This window comes from Amblyomma mixtum, chromosome 2 (genome assembly GCF_055824585.1).
Source record: "Amblyomma mixtum isolate Tamu chromosome 2, ASM5582458v1, whole genome shotgun sequence".
In the NCBI taxonomy this organism is placed as follows: Eukaryota; Metazoa; Arthropoda; class Arachnida; order Ixodida; family Ixodidae; genus Amblyomma; species Amblyomma mixtum.
Window position 1 is genome coordinate 190,307,188 of NC_143013.1, and position 21,377 is coordinate 190,328,564.

General features: G+C 49.7%; 1 protein-coding gene across 1 annotated transcript in view; it reads right to left on the bottom strand.

The window, feature by feature from the left end:
* Positions 1 to 12,297: 12,297 nt before the first annotated feature.
* Positions 12,298 to 21,377, bottom strand: part of LOC149361882 (uncharacterized) — a 46,038-nt gene continuing 36,958 nt past the window's right edge. Inside the window, exon 6 of the mRNA XM_089569614.1 lies at positions 12,298 to 12,405. Within this exon, the coding sequence (XP_089425740.1) occupies positions 12,322 to 12,405 (84 nt within the window). The 3' untranslated portion in view covers positions 12,298 to 12,321. The remainder of the gene's footprint in view (positions 12,406 to 21,377) is intronic.

Consider the following 21,377-nt stretch of genomic DNA (forward strand, 5'->3'; position numbering starts at 1 on the left):
CTGTACGCAATTTAGGTTACTTTCGATGCCGATCTTGTGAACATAGTGTTTGGGTGTAGGCAACGCCAAGCCGTAACCGGTGGAGTAAAGTCCCATGACGCCGCACCACCATAGATCGCAAATGTAATCGTGAGCCGGCGTCAAGCTTAGAGACGCGGTCCTGTTGATGACTCGAATCATGCCAGTGCGACTGCATTGCGGCTTGCATTAAATGCGCCAACAAGGCTCCAATGTCTGATCTAGAAAAGGCTATATCAATGAAAGCACCATCACTATGTGCCATCCGAGCCTCGGCGTGAGCACGCTCGTTTCCCGCTATGCCGCAATGGCTCGGTGTCCATTGAAACTTTACGATATAGCCGCGGTGGAAAGCTTCGGCTAACAAAAAGTACAATCTGTTGAACCAGCTGCTCGCATGCCCTTGGTATTGCATAAGTTTGTACGACCTGCAATGCCGATCATCCACACGATGCAGGAACCATTTCAGGGCATATGCGCCATCGGCAAATCATCCAAGGGTCACCATTTCCAGTCCAGAAATCTTTTACTCAGATACCAATAGTAGATAAGCAAACTTTCCTTCTATGCTAGTACCAACTAGCGATGTAGCATCTGGAACTTGTACAACATTTATTGACGCCATCCGCATCGTTTCCTCCACTGGGATGTTGTAAGCAAAGAGCGCGTAGGGTGAAAAAGCTTTCCATGCCGTGGGTTTAGCCCCGAGGGGTTCGTATTTATGTTTGTGAAATGGATTACTAACGGAAAAACATCATTTTTTTTCATTGTCTCAGGACATAGCGGAAAGTAGATACATGCAATGGAGGCTGATTCTCCGTATGTGATGTATACGATAGTGTACAATGAATTCTAAGTGATTGCGGTTTGGCTGCAAAGGAATTCAATTTTTTTGATCAATTTTGTGTTTTATACACCTGTGACGGTGGATGTTCAGAACAGACATGCAGGCGATTGCGGGGAAAAGCTGCGCAAGACTGCATGTTTTCTGCCAATAGTCAGCAGCTGGTCTCCGGAGGCTTGTGCGACTCCGCTCCCCACCCGCCTCATTTATTTGCACTAAGAACTACTGCGACTAAAAGATGCGCAGTGAAGCTATGAGTGTCGCACTTACAATAACTGCGGCGCCAAAAGATCATTTTTTATCTAATGTTTCTGTGATATTATATTTACAGTGTACCTCGCGCTTTTACTCGGTCGCCTTACTTCCGAGGACCAACTTATTATCTCTACGTAAAAACTCTGAGTTGGACTTCTCCGGTAAGCTATTGTGGCGAGAAGCATGCCAAGGTGGTAAGCTGGATCAAGCATTGGCACCAGAGACTGATTTAGAACCGGCTGTCCTCGTGGGCTGCAACCAGACTTTCTTGCCAACATGTATGACTGGGTTCCATTCCCGTCTCATGACATGTAAATACCAGGGCAAACGACCAAGACACACGACGAAGAACGAGCACACAAGCGCTGACGTCTCACTGCTCTCGATGGAACGGACCAGGGCCTCTAAGTTCATTTCCTTACACAGCTTTGTAGCCTTCATCTTTGCCCTCTTTAGCCCAGTGCGGCTTCTCTCGTTAAAGGGGGCATCAAGAGCTGCCGATGCCTTCGACATCGAGACATGTTTCATCTAGAACAGGGAGAGGTCAGCGCTTGTGTGTCCTCCTCGTTCTTCGTCGTATGTCTTGTTGGTTTGCGCTGCTATTCATATGCAATGAATCATCAACTAGCCCGCACTGTTACCCTACTGAATTCCCGTCTCAGCGCGGAGGAGAGCGTTTTGGATTTACTCAGCCACAGTGTGCACTACAACAGCAACAGCCTCTCAACCCTCGTCTTATTCCTCGACGTGCCGAAAGCTTAGGACTGTCTCCTACCACATGCCATTATCTCTCACCTACATCGCACGAAGCCGACAGGGCGCATTCTACGCTTTGTTCAAAAATTTCTCTACGACCGTAGGATGCAAGTCTGCCTTGGAAAGACATTTAGCAGCGAAAGAACTGTCTTGCAAAGTGCCGCAAGGAAGTGTGCTATCGCCATTGTTGTTCAACGCAGACATGGCGCTTCAGCCTTAACTTATGCCCTGCTCACCATGTCAGCCAGCCTTACCGCTTTGTTCATCACTAATGCGTTTCCGTATCCTTCCGCTGTGCGCCGCGATGAGTGCCTCGGCACCGTCCAATTCAGTGATTCCATTCTTCGTCATGTTGAGAATAACAATTCGCCGTCCCTTCACCAGTTTCCTTCCACCTTCGGTTCACACCAACCCATTTTGAGCAGTAGGTCGACTGTCTCCAGAAGGGTCTCTAGCAGGGTCATGGGCTCGCCGAGACCTTTGCTGCCTACGAGCTGCTTCACGGACGCGATATTGCGCATCGAATATTTCACAGCAACTCCTCCTAGGTAGGCATTCTCGTCTCTGATCCTCGACAGGTGTGGCGACAGCGACGAAGTTTGTACAGAGCACGTGCGGGTACCGCGTCTTGAGTGCGCAATACATTCTGCGCAGGAACTGGAGAACCGATAGAGGTGACTACGCACTTCACGTATTCGGTTGTTCTACAAAGGCAACTTACGTAACTGGCATTTACACTTCTCGTATCACTGCATTTGGCTGATCACCGGCCGTGCGGAGTTTTTTCTCTTTCAACGCTGCCTCTGTCTCGGTCCCGCTAAAGATTGCTTCCCCTTCAACCGCTTCAACCTTCAACCAGCCGGCCGCAGCCATGAAAACTGAAGCACATATTATCTTGTAGCACGGCTGTGTTCGCTTGGTCGGCCGTAAACTGCATGAGGAGAGAAATCACAAAGCTATGAGGAGCAGGTCTCCACGGTGTGCGAAGCGGACGTTTTTTGGCTGAGCGATCGGCACCAGTCGAACCCACTGATAACGCTCGCTTATTACAAACGAGTGTGGTGTTACATTCAAAGCATGTATACTTTTGCTGTAGCAGCGCACACGTTGGAAATAAGCGACCGTTATATGTGGGCTCAGCTGTTGTTGGTAATTCAGGGAAGCGAAGAACAAAAAACAACGGAACGTTTTTACACGGGAAACGAGTAGAGCTACACCACCGAGCTCTGAAGCTCCGCAGACAGTCTGCATCAACTCGCAATGACAGATGAGACATTTTTAGTATGCAATAATTTTTCGGATCGCTGTCCTTGACTTGTTACAGTAAAACAAATAGAGTGGGTGCTCCAAACTCACATCATATCGTGGCCATTAACAGAATGTAAGCGACTTTGCAGAAGACTGTCACGGAGTTGCAAGAACCGTTGGATACGTACCGCCCGAGTGTGAACGCAGCATTAGGAGCGACCGCCGAAGACTAAGGCTACGCCGATGAGTGCACTGTGGGCAGTGTAGAAGAGGCTAAGCGAGGAAGGGACTGAGGCTAGCTTTTCTTTCCGTGCAGTGGGAGGTGGTTTGTTCGGTCTAGGGGTGCGAAGGGGTGAAAGAGTGAAGTTGGTTTGGTAATTTGGGTTTAACGTCCCAAAGCAGCCCAGACTGAGGAACGCCGAAGTGAAGGGCTCCGGATATTTCGACCACATGGGGTTCTTTAACGTGCATTGATATCGCACAGTACACGGGCCTCTAGAATTTCGCCTGCATCGAAATTGGCGGGGTAGCTAGGGCTGAGCAACTCACTACCCACAGCGTGATATCAAAATCCCGTCTACATACCCTCTACTACATTGCCGAAGAAAAGTTTTCGTAAGGTATATCTTGCGCCCGTAGTCTTCAAGCAACTGCATTTTAGAGGAAATCGAAGGTGCGCTGAACACTCAGGAGCATGACCAAGGGAGAAGGGTAATGAGCCGGCCCGAGCTGAGAGTAACGTAACGACCTGAGAGAAATGTATTGCAGTGTAATTATTTCTCGTTCTGATGGAGCAGGTTGCCCGGATCGAGTGCACCAGGTGCTGAATTACGAGCGCTGTCAAGTTTGGCCTCAATTTTGAGAGCGTGACGTCAAAATGCGTAAGACGCTAACCGCGGAATCAACCAATAAGCAGGAAAGTTGAGGTGGGTAGTAGCACGGATGCGCCCCGGAAGCATTTATTTGCACGATAAGTGGACCGAAGCCTAACGTTTTGCTGTAAACACGCCGTGAATAAAATTAACAATGCTTTATTTTGCGAACAAACTATGCTTCAAAGCCAACAACATGAATCAAGACAAGAAGACTCCTTATTTTTAATTAAAAGACTAGCGCATAAAACTAGGACAAAGACAGAGAAGGAGACAGGACGAGCGCTAAACATCAACTAAAGGTTTACTACACCAAACATGTACTTAAAACACTTCAGTGGCACATGCGCACACTGAGTTACAAAAAACTAATCAAGAAGTGGCAAACTGTTTCGCAGATACATGGTTTCTTTCCTGGTCAGGGCAAGTGACGTCGTGCTTACACACTTGTCACCTTCCCTCATAATGTGATAAGCCTCACAAATCTCGCGACCTAACCTTGTGCCTCCCCTACCAAGCACACACGTGGCATCAAACGCCGGCACGCACCCGCACCGCTTACAATGCGTAGCCAAATGGCTGCCCCCCGCCAATGAATCCACCAGCGTGCGATGCTCTCGTAGCCGTTCATTTAGGCAGCGTCCAGACTGTCCCACGTAGCATCTACCGCATGAGAGGGGTATGCGGTATACAATGCCAGCGGTGCACGGAACGAACTTGCACACGTGTTTTATGGTGCATACCGGTTTCCTCTTCTCATTGACGGCTTTGCACATGCGCACCAGCTTTTCGGGGGCGGTGAACATGACGTCCACACCGCACTTCCCTCCAACCTTCCTCAGCCGGTGCGAAAGCTGGTGCACGTACGGTATAGCCGTACGCCTGAGCCTTTTGGCACTTTCTCCGGCGGCCACGCCAGGGCGGCCACCTGCCCTGACTTCCTTCAGGAGGCATTCCGCCACAGCCATCACTGTGTCGTTAGGGAAACCGGCCTTCTTCAACCGGTGCACTTGCGCTTGCAGGCTGTCCTCAATCTTATGCTGGCAGGACTTCTCGAGAGCACCCCGCAGGCAATTTTTTGCAATCCCCCGTTTTACCAATTTAGAATGGGCCGAATTATACGCTAAAATTTCTTTTTTTGTGCGAGGCTGGTACGACCAACAGATGTGCCCAGTGCCAAAGAACAAACTTAGCTCGAGGAACTGGAGGCACCCGTCCACTGGAACTTCATGCGTGAACCTCAGCTTGCCAGAACAATCCCCGAAAATCTCTAAAACACTTTTTACAACCTGTGATTTGTCGCTCTCGTTGTTAACATGCATAAACACAATAAAGTCATCCACGTACCTAAAACACTTAACAACACGCTTTTCGTCTTCAATGCACGCTGCAACGCGCTTGTCAAACTGTCCTAAAAAGATTTCACTAAGAATCGGGGCTATGCAAGACCCTATGCAAATGCCATCTTTTTGCACAAACAATCGGTCATCAAAACAAATGTAAGTGGATGAGAGGTAACACTTAACTAAGGCTATAAAGTCATTTACCGAAACCCCGCTACTATTCTGAAACTTCACAGCCCCCCAGCTTTCAATCCGCTCTCTTACTGCATCTAACAACTCTTTTTGTGGTATGGAATAGAATAGCTCCTCAACATCAACAGAAAACGCGAAATTAGCTCCTGAAGCACCACCTTGCGCTGCCAAAAATTCTATCACATCTTTTGAGTTGCGCACTCGAAAAGGGTCTTCTACGTCTAGTTGGCTAAGGTGCTCTAGTAGGTATTTTGACACCAGGCCTTGCCAGGCTTCTTTCTCTGATACTATAGCTCTGAGAGGCATGCCCTCTTTGTGTGTCTTCGCAGAAAAGAAAACGTTCAGCCCCTGCTCATTCGCTGCTTTAACTGACTTATGAAGTCCTGTCAAATTGATCTGTTCGCAAACCTTTAATGCCTCAGCCTTTACTTTCCTGCCAGATCTTTTTAGGAGAACAAAGTTCTTGTCAATAGCCTGCATAGCCTTTTCATGAACATTGGTTTCGGCAACACGACGAATCCCCCCTCTTTATCTGCAGTCAATAAAGAAAGATTATTCCTTTTGAGGTAATGAACTGTATTGCTCACTGCTAGCGTTTCCACACGTGGACATGGTTTTTTACTTAACAAGCAGTCGACACCTTCGGAAATACATCTAGCTTTCTCTTCCACGTCTGCACATTGCCCTACTTTCCTAACCATGGTAAGGAGACCGAGCGGGGTCTCGTTAACTTCATTACAAAATTTAGGCCCGCAGCTCAAAACCCTTCGAACTTTATCAGGGAGACCACATTCTGCTAAACACAACACTTCCTTCTTAGGAACATTTTGAGAGTCCTCTCCCGCTTTTTTCCAAGCACACAGAGATGGCAGCCCACAAGACCACAGGAACTCGGTAACATTAGCTGCCTCCCTAGCCCAAGTCCTGATCATTGCATCACAGGTTACCTTGCAGCTTGTCCTGGTCGCGGCATGCACACGCAAGCACAGCTGGAAATACCGGATGTGTCTCCATAGTTCGGCACGGAAGATCTTGGTGATTCTTCTAGTATGTCGCACGGACGCTTGGCAGGGATGGAACAAGGCTTGCACCTCAGGCGGTACCAGTCCATTCTTGAGGGCGAAGGATAGCACTCTTGCCCGATAAGTAGTTATTGCTATTAGGTTCACATAGGTAACTGAAGGATCACTACACATAAAAGAAGGAAGAACAGGGCCCGATGTACGAGAAATCAATGCAATCAAGGCGGAAAGCTGGGCTAGTTGGTTTGACATAGTTAATTAAAAGACTAGCGCATAAACCAACTAGCCCAGCTTTCCGCCTTGATTCCTTATTTTTGCAATTAAGTTTGCTCTTCAGTCACTTCTGCTGCCGCAAGGGTACGCTGACGCTGGGAGAGAGTCGGCTAGGTGGCGTGAGCTGCCGCCCGATTCAAAGGATGCAGCATTACCTAACCACACACATGTTCACCCATCGTGAAAATGGCTGCCAGAAAAAAAACAGCTGATTCGACGGCTGTATTGCTTTTTATGACACATTATCTAGAATATGGACATCTAGAATTGTCTACAGTACGTAGTGTGCGGACGCCATAGGTGCGCGGAAAAGTATGTTTGAATTCACTGATTCCTCCGCGCCTGCCGAGATTTATTTGGAAAGGAGCGCTCGGCTAGAAAATCGACGAAGGCAACTTTAAGGCGTGTTCACACTGGCGAGTCGCAAACGTCGCGCGACCGATATCTGTCAGCTAGTTCGGTTTCCGAAGCACTTGTAAACCGGGGAGAGAGCGTAACAAATTGATCTAAAACTGTCGCGCGACCTCCGCGACTCCCCACTGTGAACCCGCCTAGCCCCTTTTCTCGGTCGGCGTCTGCTATCGACGCCAAATGTGCTCTAAGGGCGATGAGGGTTGTATTTATGTTTGCTTAAAAAATACCAGGCCACTAAGAATCGACACACTGGAGCAACTGCCGACATACGGGAGCAGACCGATGCAGCTGCTGGGAGCTTGCAAGCTCATTGCGAGAAATGAGAGCCTGCACGCTCGGTCACTGTGGCAACAATCACTCTTCTGCCTCGTAACCAACTGATGCCGCCCGCTTCGGGCTAAGCACGTGATGTTCGTGTTGGTGTTGCTGCCGTTCCGTTCAAATGATGCTCGGATGTAGCCGCCGGAGATACTGTGGTGGCGAAAGTTTAAGCGAAGGAAGCCCTCCTTCGCCGCCTTGTCTTGGGGGTCTCGCCGGAAAGCGCGCACCTTCTACGACTTGACTTTGACAGCAGTCTCTGCCATTCGCCGAAAACACTTGCTGATAGTCGGTTGGACTACGCCGATGTTTGCTTCCTTTCCTACGGTGCCTTGATACCCACCGGCGGCGAAGAAGCGCAGCGCGCACACCACTTGCCGGTCCATTGACAGAGCACTCACCCGCACGCCTCCCAGTTCAACGGCTAGTTTGTCGCACAACCATTGTGCAGTCTCATTCCTATGTCAAAACATCAGAACAACTCGTTCTGCACGTCGAAATCGTCTTCGTGCACCCTCCTGCACTGTTGCTGCTGCACTGCTGCACAGGCGTCCACGCGCGTATAAGGCGATGTAGACAGCCGCCATTTTCGCTCTCAAAAATCGCCTCAATCGGCTCGCATAATTATGTAAGCAACGTCAACACTTCTGGCACGTTAATGACGGCGGCCGGTTACACCAAAAATCAGTATGGCCGCTGGTCAGGAGTGACCAATAGGAATCCGGGGAAAATGAGACTGTTTAGGACTGAGAGCGACGCGTAATTCGGCCCCAGGTCAGCAGTAGTTCCTTATTCTGTAGGGCCACAGTACGTTGAAATCAAATTATTTCTTTCACTAACTGCGTGTGCGCACATTATCAATAATGCTCTCTTATTGGCTTGATGCCAATCCTACTATATTAGTGTGAGAAAAGAGCATGATCGTTACCCAAAGACACCTCAACAGAACAAATAATTTTTGCGGTTCGTCATCAAACACGTGCCAGGAACCCTTACAGCGTGCGAACGTTGTTCTGGTCAAACACGCGAGATGTCGTCGGTTTAACGTCACCAGCTCCGCCAGCACATCTCTACCAGGGTACAAGAGGGGATGACAGCGGTTCGGTGCCGCAAGGCAGCTAATGAGTGCCAGTCAGAGCTTAACAGGGTGTTGCAGGGTTTCTAATTTTACACAAAAATACTCATACAGACCGCACACTTGAGTAAGTTAACAATACAGTACTCAGATCAGACAACAAGCAGCAAACAACAGAGCAGGTAACAACGCGAACTCTAAACCCGGCACTGCGACAGTCCCATACCCCAACGAAGCTTCATGGGCACTCCCGAGGACGCTGGCTTTCAGACGGGAGCGAATTCGTCCGTTGATTCGACGCGCTGATCTCTAGATATGTAGAGACGAGAGTCCTACAGTAGAGTTGGTATTGAAAGCATATGAATGGATGTTCTACGGTACGGGCGGTCTAGCGGCTCTAAGTATTGGTAGAAAACATTTATTCTAGGAAGGGGGTTATGGGGTAAGGGGGGGGGGGGGTGTAGGGGGGGGATTGCTCAGTCTGGTACTCCGTTAGCTCAAGCTGGTGCCTGAGCTCTCTCAACCAAGGACCTTTGGGCTGCGAGGAACGCGACAAGACCATAAAGCGGTCGCTCAGGATAGGGGCGATGCAAGACGATACATATGCCCTCCTTCTGTATAAAAAGAGATCCATTCCTATCAGCATACTTGGATCTAACAGAGATGAACAGAAATGATAAAAAGCCACTCGCAGAAATGCCGCATTCATTTTCAAAAGTTACAACTCCATGCTTATCTATAGAATCACTTACACAAAGGAGCAGATCGTCATGTGGAGCTGAATAATATAGGTCCTTCACCTCAACGGGGAAACCTAGGTAGGCCCTGCTCCTATGTTCTTGTAAGAATTCAATGGTTTCATCTGAATATTTTACTATAAATGGGTCTTCTACTGCGAACACGCTGAGTTTGGCTTGCAGAAAGTTAGCAACTGCGGCATCATCGACTACGCAGAATATTTTCGTTCTAGTGGCAGATTGTGAAAAGGGCCTTAAACGAGTAGTGGAGCTCGCGCTTGACGCCATGGAAGAAACAATGCTTGGTGCAGTTGTTCCACCCTACCTGCTACATTCCTCAGAATGAATTGCGGTTGTTTCCTGTGTTTTCTCCCACGCTCCCTTTATCAGCACGATAAAGACCACGCACTCTTCCACACTCGAGTAAATGCGGTCGTCAGCGCCGTTAGCGTGAAATGCAGGAGTCGACGCATTCTCAAGAGGCGCAAGTGAGTCTTCGAATTATACATCTAGGATTCTCGAGACGGCGGCCTATGCTTCGCTCTTATACGTAGAGGAAAAGGACCCTGATAAAATACGACAGGGCAACGTGCTAAGCTCCTACTGTATATGGACGCCTTTGTTTGGGTTATAACAGGGCCGAATCGGGGAGCTCTTTCGGGCCGGTGGTTTGAGTAAATGCTGTTAATCCGTGCCTAAAGATAAGTAGTAAAGTAGCACTTCATAAGTAAACGTAAAATCTAACCAACAGAGGTAGTAAGATGCATTTGCGTATTAAAAGCTTTCGGCCGTTTTATGTTTGCCCTTTTTCCTTCTTGTTTTTAGCATACAATGTTCAGCTTGAAATGTATGCTAAACACGTTGCTTGGGGAATTAACTGCACGGGATCCTAAAGCGCACGGAGGCTGCACCTTTCAGCATAGGGTAAAGGAACAGCTGACCTAGTAAAAGTTGCAGTAACAAACGAAATTATCAGAATATGATTCAGGTTTATTCGTATGTAGTCGATTGCTCACATACTGTTCGCATCAAGATAGTTAGCTTAAAGCTAAGATCTTGCCGGGCTGTTAACGGAAGTGATCGTTTGAACGTCACCATGGCATCAGCCCAGTGCTAGATTTCTAACAAAACAGCTGCGCAGACAGCAGACTTGAAATAAATTGAAGCTTAATGAAATCCACGTGGCGGGATTCGTTTAAACATTTTCAATAATACTGCAATGCACCTAATACGCTGAAGATTCCAGGAAGTACGGAGAAATTCTTTACAGGAGATTTAGAAGGGGCTATAATAAAGTTGCTGTATGCCTGGGATGTTATATGATGGCGCTTCCGGGATATTCTCCGGCAGTAATTTTGTTCATGCTCTTTGTAGAAGCTCATTCATCTGTGATCGAAATTTGAATTTTAGCGTGTTCGCGCCCTGTCCTCTCTCGTCACTTTTTGCACTCCGAAGCATCGGCGCTCTTCCGTCGATCCCACCGCGATGGGTGGAGCCCCTGACCCGCCGGAGCTGCGTGGATTACTGACCGCGGCTATGGTAGCTATTTGACGTCTGAAACAGTCTAACCAATAGCGATATCTGAACTGGTACACTGGTATACGATGTAGCGAGCGACGGAGGAGAGTGCCAGCATGAAAAAGTCTCCCGAAAGGGCTCGCCAACTATCGCGCGTTATTGTGGGTTTTCTGCTGCGCGTAGAAGTGCAGAGGTATTAACGTAAAAGCCTTTAGGGCCTGATCGTAGTCGACAGAAGGTTGTCAGCAGATGGTTGTCAGCAGAGGTGTTAGACCAGAAAAAAAATCTTTGTGCATGATGTGATTCGAACCACCATCGATACGTTCCGCCGCCGATCGTGCTAATGGCTACGCTACTTCCTGCCAACGCGTATGTAACTGTCTAGGACGTTGGAGAGTGTTTGCAGAAAGGCGTACAATCAGACGGATACCTCCCAAACGCCGTCCAGCGTCTCCAGCACTTAATATTAACAAACAATTGTAATTAACATCTTAACCACACATCAGTGACACAAGCAGCAACACCGCACCAAATACTGTCGCCTCACAGTACTTTAGGTCAACTATGTGCCGTCCTAAATTTTTTATTTGGCTAAGGTGTCCATGACAACAGAATGAAGCTAAATTGATCTGCTTTCCTCGAAATGTATTTCCGAGGCCCGTAAAAATAGCTAATCGTGTTATCAGCTTTACTAACAGATGTTTGTAATACATTGGTGTATCGACAATGCAGCATCGAGTACCTGCATCGGAAATCAATTCTGGTTCTGTATCTTGTGGCACAAAAGGGTGTGGCACAAAAGATGGATTTCGAGACCCACCTTCAGTGGAGAATAAATATTTATTGAAAGCTACCTGATGTAGCTATTGGCTTCGTTGCAGCTGGTAGAGACGCAATACGTATCGGTGATATAGGACAACGCAGGAGTGCAACGACTGTCGAAGACTGCAGCAACAACCGTAGCCACGTAGTGTTGGAACGGTGTTTGCTTGAAACAGCGCTCAACACCAGCTGTGAGTTGCTACACAATCGTTAATTTCACTCCAGCATCAGTCCTACCTCTCTCAGCACGGTAGGCTCAACTTAAACCTCCACGACTAAACATTTTCTTTCCACAAGAACGACGGGCATCGATAGAGATGTGTGCCTACCTACAGACCTGCCTGAATGTGCGTTGTATGCTGCTCTAATCTCAGATGACGTTCCAGTCTCTCCGCCGCTAACCACAAGACTGCCAGCGGTATTTTCTCAAACTGACAACAAAATACTGAAAGTGAATTCGAGAGTAATGACATTTTGCTACATACTCTGAAAGCTTTATCAGCTAGCCCATAAATCACTAAATACTGCTTTCCTAATAGTAATAAGTGGAAAATATCTGGTTGATGTAATCGGGCTTATAGGGAAGATACGTTATTTATTGCAGTGTTTTTCTTCTATCCAGTCACGAAGCTCTTGACCACATCAACAGTGCGGAGAGCATATCTGTAGTCTTTTGGCAGAAGGTGGCCTCCACATTTCTGCAAAAGCAACAGAAAGGTGCACAGGTGCGTCAGTTAGCAGACCAAATCATAATACACTGTGAAAGCGCATATGCAGCGGCTGAGAAGCAGTATGCAGTGCTTTGCCTTTCTCTCGCGCTTTCATTGTGTTCACAGCTGGTATTTTTGTGCCATGCGTTAAGATACTTCAGAAGCCGCGCTGATAGGGAAAGATGAAGACAAAGCAAAGGCGGAAAAGAAGGTCTGAAAGGTAAGTTCGCTTTCTGCCGATAACTGTTAAGCTGTTTTTATTTATGGTACTATTTTCTTGTTTAAGCGGAACAGCAGACAAGTTATTCCCTCATAGAAATAGTCTATAGGGTTACTGCAGATTTCTCATAGACGCCTTGCTTTCCTATTGATATTTCCTTTTGTCTATTTAAACTAAAGATGTATTGCCATAAACCTGTAAATTATCTCTCTAGACCTTCTACAGCATTTGCATTTTCTATAGACTAGTCTATAGGAATTCTCTATGGAAACACTGTAGTTGGTTGGTTTATGAGGTTTAACGTCCCAAAGTGGCTCAGGCTATGAAAGACGCCGTAATGAAGGGCTCCGGAAATTTCGACCACCTGGGGTTCTTTAACGTGCTCTGACATTGCACTGTACACGGGCCTCTAGAATTTCGCCTCCATCGAAGTTCTACCGCCGCAGCCGGAAACGAACCCTCGTCTTTCGGGCCAGCAGCTGAGCACCATAACCACTGAGCCACCGCGGCGGCTGATAGAAGCACTATAGACTTTATAGAGAAATACCTATGGACAATGTATGCACCGGCCGAAAAAAATTTGAGGCTGCTCTGGCCATGGCCGATGTAGCGAATACTATGCAGTACCTTATACACGTCCGTGTAGTCCGTTACTAGGACATCGCGGAGGACAACTGCTAAAAAGGATACGCTCCGCAGACGATCGCTCTAAGGCGATGTACAGCGCTTTAGGCAGATTTTACTGAAGAAAATGCCGCTGTCAATGGTTCCGAGGATTTCAATTAATGGCATCTCAGCAGACTACCGCAAGGAGGACATTTATCGCCCCTAGACATCGGCCACCGGCCCTTTCTAAGCTTAATCCAGTGTACTATTAAAAATTAATGTTCTCAAGAGGAGTGGTATTGATAATAAGACTGTTTTCGAATTTCAAGGTTTTGTGCTCGCATAACTGTAGTTATCTAATATTCCACTGATGGCACTAGTTTCCTGAGCGATGCCAGATATTGGCGATGCTTCGTATCAGTCTGTAGCAGGGAGGACACGTAGACGGTACAGAGCCCGTCATTACTTTTTGCAGGATTGCATTACTTCGCCACAAACTATATACACACAGTTAAAAAGAAAACATTTCTTACCAAGCCCCAATGGATGCCACCATACCGCATCTTCGGAAATTTGATAGTTAAACCGAGGTTTTTGTATTTCGCGTCTTCAATTGCGGCGGGAAATGAAGCTTTTTTTAAGGCGCCAGCCTTCCTTGTCCCATTGAGCGAAAACGCTTCATATGTATAAGGTTGTGTCTGCGCGTGTTTTCTTTTTAACGCTCGACGGTGTCCATAAATGATGGCATCCTCATTCAGCCTCGCACGTGACCGTTAAAGTTTGGATTGGTCGCATGAGGTTACAAGGGAAGAGCAACCTGCATGGCACGAACTCCAGCACTGGCTGCACCTATCATCGATGGGCCATGGTGGTGGTGGAAAATATTTATGTACAGGTATAATACAGGAGGTTATGCATGAGCTGACCCAGAGGGGGCCAGCCCTTACAAATACTAGAAGGAGGTCCCTAGTTCGGGATCCCAGTGGCATCGGCCGCCGCCCGGGCTCGCGCGGCCAAGGCCCGTTGGGCCTGCAGGTCAGAACAGCCGAGCAGGGTAGCCTCCCAGTCCTCCCGGGTTGGGTTGGGGTGAGGGGGGATAGCAGGGTTGGAGGGGCAGGCCCACACCATGTGGTAGATATCCGAAGACTTCTCCGCACAGTGCGGACAGCTGCCCGAGAAAGAAGGGACGAAGTGTTTCAGAGCTGCCGGGCACAGCTAAGTGTTAGCATACAGGCGGAGCAGCAGCCGCTCCTCCGCCTTTCAGAGACCTTTACACGGGCGGGGATAAAGACCATGGCCAGATTGATAGAGTAAAATGATGTCTTTAAAGGTGTAAGCTGGAATAAATTCGAGTTTCTGATCTTCAGGGTCGGAGGGGAATGTCCGGTGAGAGAGCGCGCGGGCGGCGGCGTCAGCTGCCTCATTTCCCTCAAGGCCCATGTGAGCTCGAGCCCAAACGATACGCCGGTGCGCGGGGTCACCGGTGTAGACGCTGTTTTGAAGAATGCGGTAGGCTAGATACGGTACCCAGCCCTGCTCGACGTTCCGACATGCCCCTCGCGAGTCGGAAATAATTGTTTTTGAATTGGAATGAGATGCAGCCAACGCAATGGCGACCTCCTCCGCGTGTGTTATGTCACGGGCTCGGAAAGTAAGGCCGTTCACTGTTTCGGATTGGTGGACGACTGCGGTTGTGTACCATCCCCCATGGTGGGGGCCTGAGACATCCGCGTAGAATACGCCGGGTTTCGATCCATACTGGCGGGCCAGGGCTTCCGCCCGCGCCAGGCGCCGGCCATTATGGTCCTCACGGTTCATGTTCGCGGGAACAGGGCGCATGTGGAGGGCGCATCTGCTCTGGGATGGAATACGTACGCGCTCTTCCATGAGAGTAGTGTGTTGGATGTGTAGTCGGGCAAGGAGGCGGCGACCCGACGATGTCTTCCAGAGACGTGTGTATTGGTCAGTCAAGTGGGCTTCCCGGAGCTCCCGAAATGTGTTCACCATGCCTAGCCCCAGGAGGCGCGTGTTGGAGGTGGTCACGGGGAGGCCTAGAGCCCGCTTAATAATTTTGCGGAGGATAACTTCGTGTGAATCCTCGTCTTGCTTCCGCAGGTGGAGGTATGGAGTCGAATATAGAATTCGACTGGTTACAAATGCATGCGCCAGCCGCAAGGCGTCCTTACATCGTAACCCCCCGCGCTTGGTAGAAACCCGGCGGACCAAGCGGCCCACCTGGTCCCCCACCTGACGGAGTTTGGCCAATGTTGTTTCTGACCGTCTGTCTTCATGTATAAAGAGCCCCAGTACTCGGACTTCGATATTTTCAGGGATTGGACCTGTCTCGAGAGACAATGAAATTTTGGCTGTGCACTTTGGTGAGGGGCGTATGTGCACAAATACAGACTTTTGGGTGGAGTATTGGAGGCCGCAGCGGCGAGCATAACGGTCCACTATGGTCGCCGCCTGTTGCAGGTTAGCCTCAATGTCTGCAAGGGAACCCTGCGTGGCCCACAGGGTGATGTCATCAGCGTACAGCGCATGCTGCACACCGGCGACAGCGCCCAGCTGGGCCGGTAGGCGCATCATAGCCAAATTGAATAAGAGGGGAGAGAGCACCGCGCCCTGGGTTGTACCCCTGGTTCCTAAATGAAAAGGGCCATGTTCTTTATCCTGGATTCCAATGTAAGATTGTCTGTCGGTTAAAAATTGCCGAATGTATTGAAAGGCATTTCTGCCGCAGTTAGTTTGAGAGAGGTGGGTGAGAATTATCTCGTGGGTAACGTTGTCGAATGCACCCTTCAAATCCAAGGCGAGTACGACCTTGTCATTGTGAGGGCACTCCACGGGGTCGAAGACAGCCCGATTGAGTTGTAGCAGGACATCTTGTGCAGATCTGTGTGGGCGAAACCCGAACATGGTGTCTGCGAAAAGGTGTTTGGATTCCATAAACTCGGACAACCTGTCACGTACCATCGTCTCCATGCGTTTGCCCACACAGGAAGTCAGAGAGATGGGGCGGAGGTTATCCGTGTTGATGGCCTTGCCAGCTTTAGGAATGAAGGTGACCAGGGCGGTCTTCCACTCGATGGGTAGTGGCACTTCCCCAAGCCAGATTGAGTTAATGTAATTCAATAAAGACAGGTATGCTGGGTAGGGGAGGTTGACTAACAATTTGACTACTTTTGTCCCGACCCGGAGCGGTGCCGCGTTTTATTTTTGCCAGGGCAGCCTTCAGGTTGTGGAGCTGGAACGGTTGATCAAGCTCAACGTTCTCAGAACCTGCATAAGAGTACGCCGGCCCGCGAGAGTCCTGGGTGGTGCACAAGTACTGGTCCCGGAGCTTGTGCGCCAATTGATTTGTGTTGCCCTGAAAGCTGTTTATTGCTCTTTGGAGGTGTTTTTCAGTTTCCGTGCGTGTTTGCGTTGGGTCAATTAGGGCGCGAAAGAGTCGACACGTGTTCCGGCTGGACATTTGACGCGCGGCCGTATTGCAGCGGGCCACCCAGTTGGAGTCGACCAGTTGGGCCGCATACTCAGCCGCTCGTTGAGTGAGCTCGGCGATGCGAGTTTTAAGTTTGCGGTTGTGCTTTTGCCGGCGCCACCGACGGACGAGGCAATGCCGGGCCTCCCATAGATGAAGCAGGTGGTTGTCCACATCCGAGACCGCCTCTGAGAGCAGAACTTGAGTTTCGGAGGAGGGAAGGCCAGAGACCAATTGTTGTGACCAAGACTGGTAGCCCTGCTTATGTATGGGTGTGGCATTGTTATAATTCTGCCTGAACTTGGTCCAATCTGGGAGTCGGGCTTGTATTGTTAGTCGCGCGAAAGGATGGGTACTAATCGTAGTATTCAGGAGGCAGTGGTCGCTGCTGAGGGTTTCCTCGGTGTTGACCCAGTCTGCATATTGAATGTTGCGGGTGAAGGTCAAGTCCGGACATGTTTCCCTAGTCACGGAGTTGCCTATACGAGTTGGGTGGACTGGGTCAGTGTGAAGAGTGAGGCCCAGCGTTGACGCAAGCTCCGCCAACTTGCGTCCCCGCTTCTCTTCACGGCAGTAACCCCACATCCGAGCGGGAGCGTTGAAATCGTCCACAATCAGGAGGGGGTCTCGACCCGCAACTCTCAGTGCGCAGCTAAAAAGAGAGCTGATCGGCATACGTGGACACCAATTTCATTAAGGTGGGCCCCGTTTTTAAAATTTTAAAGCGGGTTTTCCTTCCCGCCTCCGGCGCCGACACTAAGCCTAACGGCTGCGCCGGCGTTGGGCTGCGAGGGAGCTGCTGATTTCCGCAAGATGACGGAAACGCACGTTCAACGCGGTTATGACCCGGACGCCATGTCTTGGTTGACCGTTCCCGTCACTGTGGAACCCAAATCGGCACCCGCGTACCCAATCCGCAATGAATCTCTCGTCCGTCTACATGAGCGTCGCTCCAGACGAGAGGCCAAGATAGCGGCTGACGCCTGGGCAACCGCCGAAAATGCAACCCGCCAAGCTCCCGCCTGGCAAGCGGCGAAGGACTCCGGCCGTAAGGGCCGCAACCCAGTGACCAAGTGGAGGCCCAAGCCTTTACCAAAGTTTCAACAGGACGACTTTGTCATCGTGATCGAGCCCCGGAAATCGTTGGCCATCCGGGACGCCTTTCAACACGGCGAGATCGGTGCCGCGTTCGGCGCTTTCCTCGGGGCGCCTCAGGCAGCCGAGTTGAGCCTCCGTTTAAGCAAGGAACAAAATTTGATCCTCGCCAGCACCCGCAACGCTCACGTCGCAGACCGTCTGCTAGGCGACTTTTGTATCAAATCGACCAAAGGAGATGTGCCTCTTGCCGGCCATCTCAAAGAACATGAAGCGGACGTCTGCTAAGGGGTCATTACGTTAGCCAACCAAGAGACGTCAGAGTCTCTACAACTTTGCGTGCAGTGGAGGAGCGGCACTTTACTCGATATCCTCAAATTCGGCACCTCAAACAAGGCTCGGCTCACTTTTGCCGGCACGGTGAGGCCTCGATACGTACACTACAACTCTGAGATTGTCACAGTGCACCAATATTAGCGCACTATTCCGGCCTGCAGTTTGTGTGGAACTGTCGGCCATCGGGCGGACTCTTGTCCCAACCCAACACAAGACAAGTGTGGCCTGTGTGGACAGCAGGCACCCATACAAGAGGGGGTGCGGGCCCCTCAAAAGTGTATGCCAAAATGTGCGGTTTGTGGTGGTGGCCATGCCACGAACTCGCGGGACTGCAGTGCTAAATATCGGCATACCAAGCCAGCCGCCCCTAAGGGCGGGAAATCCATCGGGACGGGCAGGCAGCCACGTCCCCCAAACAGCTTCGGCAGCGATGCTTCAAAACGACAGACGCCTACTAGCGGGAAGGACGTCAAAAGCTGTCCAGTGCAACCACCGCCCCCAAACGGCGGCCAGGAGAAGCAAGCCCGCTCCCAAGACAACAAAGGCGCGGCCGGTTCCTAGGCCAACGCCGTCAAAAATGGCAAACAGGCGAGCGGTTCAGGCAGGGTTGCCTCCTCCTTCCACCCCCTCTCCCCTCCCTCTCGCTCAGGCGGCTGACGCTGAGCTCCACAACCTTGTAGCTTCTCTCCGGGCACAAAACGAGATGCTACTTGCAAAAATTGACGCCTTAGAGGCTAAAACAACTCCCCCTCCCCCTAGTCCCTCCGATACGGACGCTATGGAGAGCGAGACGGCGGCGACGCCGACTATGGAACCTTCCTTTGCCGAAATCGAAGCCCGTCTTAATGCCAAATTTGACACCCTGTTGGAAACTCCTATGGAACGCCTCATCGCTAGAGTCATAGAGCCCATCCACTCTATGATCGCTCAACACGTAGCGACTAACACCCGCCTTTCTCGCAGAACCGGTCCTCTTAAGGACGTATCTGGCCGGTCCTCCAGATTGTCCCGCCGAGTAAATGACCTTGACGATGACGAACACAGCTGCCCCCTTCTAGGTGCTGAGCTTCAGCCCCTGGTATCTGGCTCGGGGGCAGCCTCAGTTCCACCTCTCACCTCTATATCAGAGCATGGCGGGACACCACCGGTGTAGGCGCTCCCCTCTTTCCACATCGGCTTCCCCCATTACGATTACTCAATGCAACTGTCGGGGGCTCCGGTCCCGTTCCAAGCGGGCCGACCTTCGACTTTTCCTTTCAACCTTTGAGCTTTTGCCTGCCGTAGTTGCCCTCCAAGAGCCAGGGAAAGGCGCGGCACTAACAAATTATACGACGCTCCAGCAGGACGCCTCGTCTTGTATATTAGTCCATAGAAATTATACAGCCAACCAGGTCGACTTAGACATGCAACTTGAATACTCCTATATAATGGTGACCCTCCTCCCACTCCGCAAACAGGACCCACCGCTACACATACTCAATGGGCCATGGCCCACCGCTTAACCGCTGAACCTCTGCGCCAGGATTGGTATGAGGACTACGAGAGATCTCACAATGTAAAGCTGAGAGTGACCTCATGCAGACGGTCGGCGCATCCGAATGCAACCTGCGGCGGTTATCAGAAGGGGTGCGGCGGTGGCTGCGTACAGCCAGAATAGCCGGTTGCGTAGCATCAGGTTACACCGCGCCGCAGCGCGGCGACTGCATTCCTGAAGTTAGCAGGCGTGCGTACGCTTTCTCACACGTAAGAGGTGTCATCTCTGTCGACTCTTTACGGATATAGTCCGGGCAGAGCTTGGACGTGCACATTTATTAATGGGAAAGCATTGTTTCAGGTGTACCAACCCCTCGCAAGAATCATGTCTTGCGCACTTTCTTTTCCGACAGCCAGCAGGAATCTGGTCTCGCGCTCCGAACTAACCCGAGCTTAGCCGAGTTAGTTTGGAGGAGCTTCGCGCAAGCTGTTGCAAGTGGGAGGCAGTTAGGGTCAATTAGGAGGGGCATGGCGCCAGCTGCAGCCATTCGGAGGAGGGCGTCGCACCACCTAATTCATGTAAGTATGCGGAGTCATCGCAACCTTCCGACCGGGTTGTGAGCAAACTGACCACCGTGGCACGTGGGAGTTAATGACTGGCCGCGAGAGACTGTTCGGGAGAGCAACATGGGTCGCGCAACCACTGGCAGTGGCTGTGATAGAAACAGCCACCTGACAGTGCAGCGGCACACTGCCTGATCGCTGCGGTGGTACTAGTGCGAGGACTCGCAGCGATCTATGAATTTTAAGTAGAGAATGAGAAATTCTGTATATATGACGATAAACAAACGAAAGCCCTTAGGGTGCAGCTTAAGCGTTCCATGCTTTCGCACGTGTACTCGGGTTACTCTTTTAAGCCCCTACCACTTTTATATTTTCTCAGAATGAGCGGTGAGATCGAATAGACCTGGATTTTTTACAGAACTGATTAGGTACTGCATTTTGGCAGAATACATATATTCATTCTTTGGTGCTGACAAATTTGTCTTTGAAATATTTCGGTGTGGTGGCCGTATGGTGATCATGGGTGATTATTTATTTGTTGTCCTTTTTTGTAATATTAATCACCGGTTCTTTGAGACAACTTGCAATGCGCGCAACAAAACTTTCTTTGCAATGACATCATTGAGGTCTCAATATGTCAACTTTTTAGATCAATGTTTATTGCGCGTTTGGCATTTATTATCTCATTTATTGAGTTCATGTTGATTGTGTGTTGTGGATAATTTCTTCCTCCGGAAGGCATGATCCAACAAGAACATTAATTTGCATAATGAAGGTTTTCTGCTGCCTACTGAAAGTGTGTTTTTAATAACGAGTTCTATAATGATTGTTTAGTACAAACCACCATTGTTTCAATACTTCTGAATCAGTACTATTTGTTAACAGATATTTCTAACGTAGATTATGTGTGTGCATGGACTAGCTTTTTGTTTCATGACTGAGACGGTAGAGTAAACCCTGAGAGTTTCGGGAGTTCTTCTCTAGTGTGTTTGATGTTAAAATATGTCTCAGAAAAGGCAAAAAATTGCTTTTTCTGCTCCAAGTGCCCACCGAATACCTGCCTATAGTGACATGTCTAGCTCTGCATACTGAAGGCAAGTTCTCTGTCCTGCATTAATCGCAAGCAACACCAGCTGTAGTATTTCTGGCCATGTGTTGATGATAAAACTCTTCTGCTTGCTG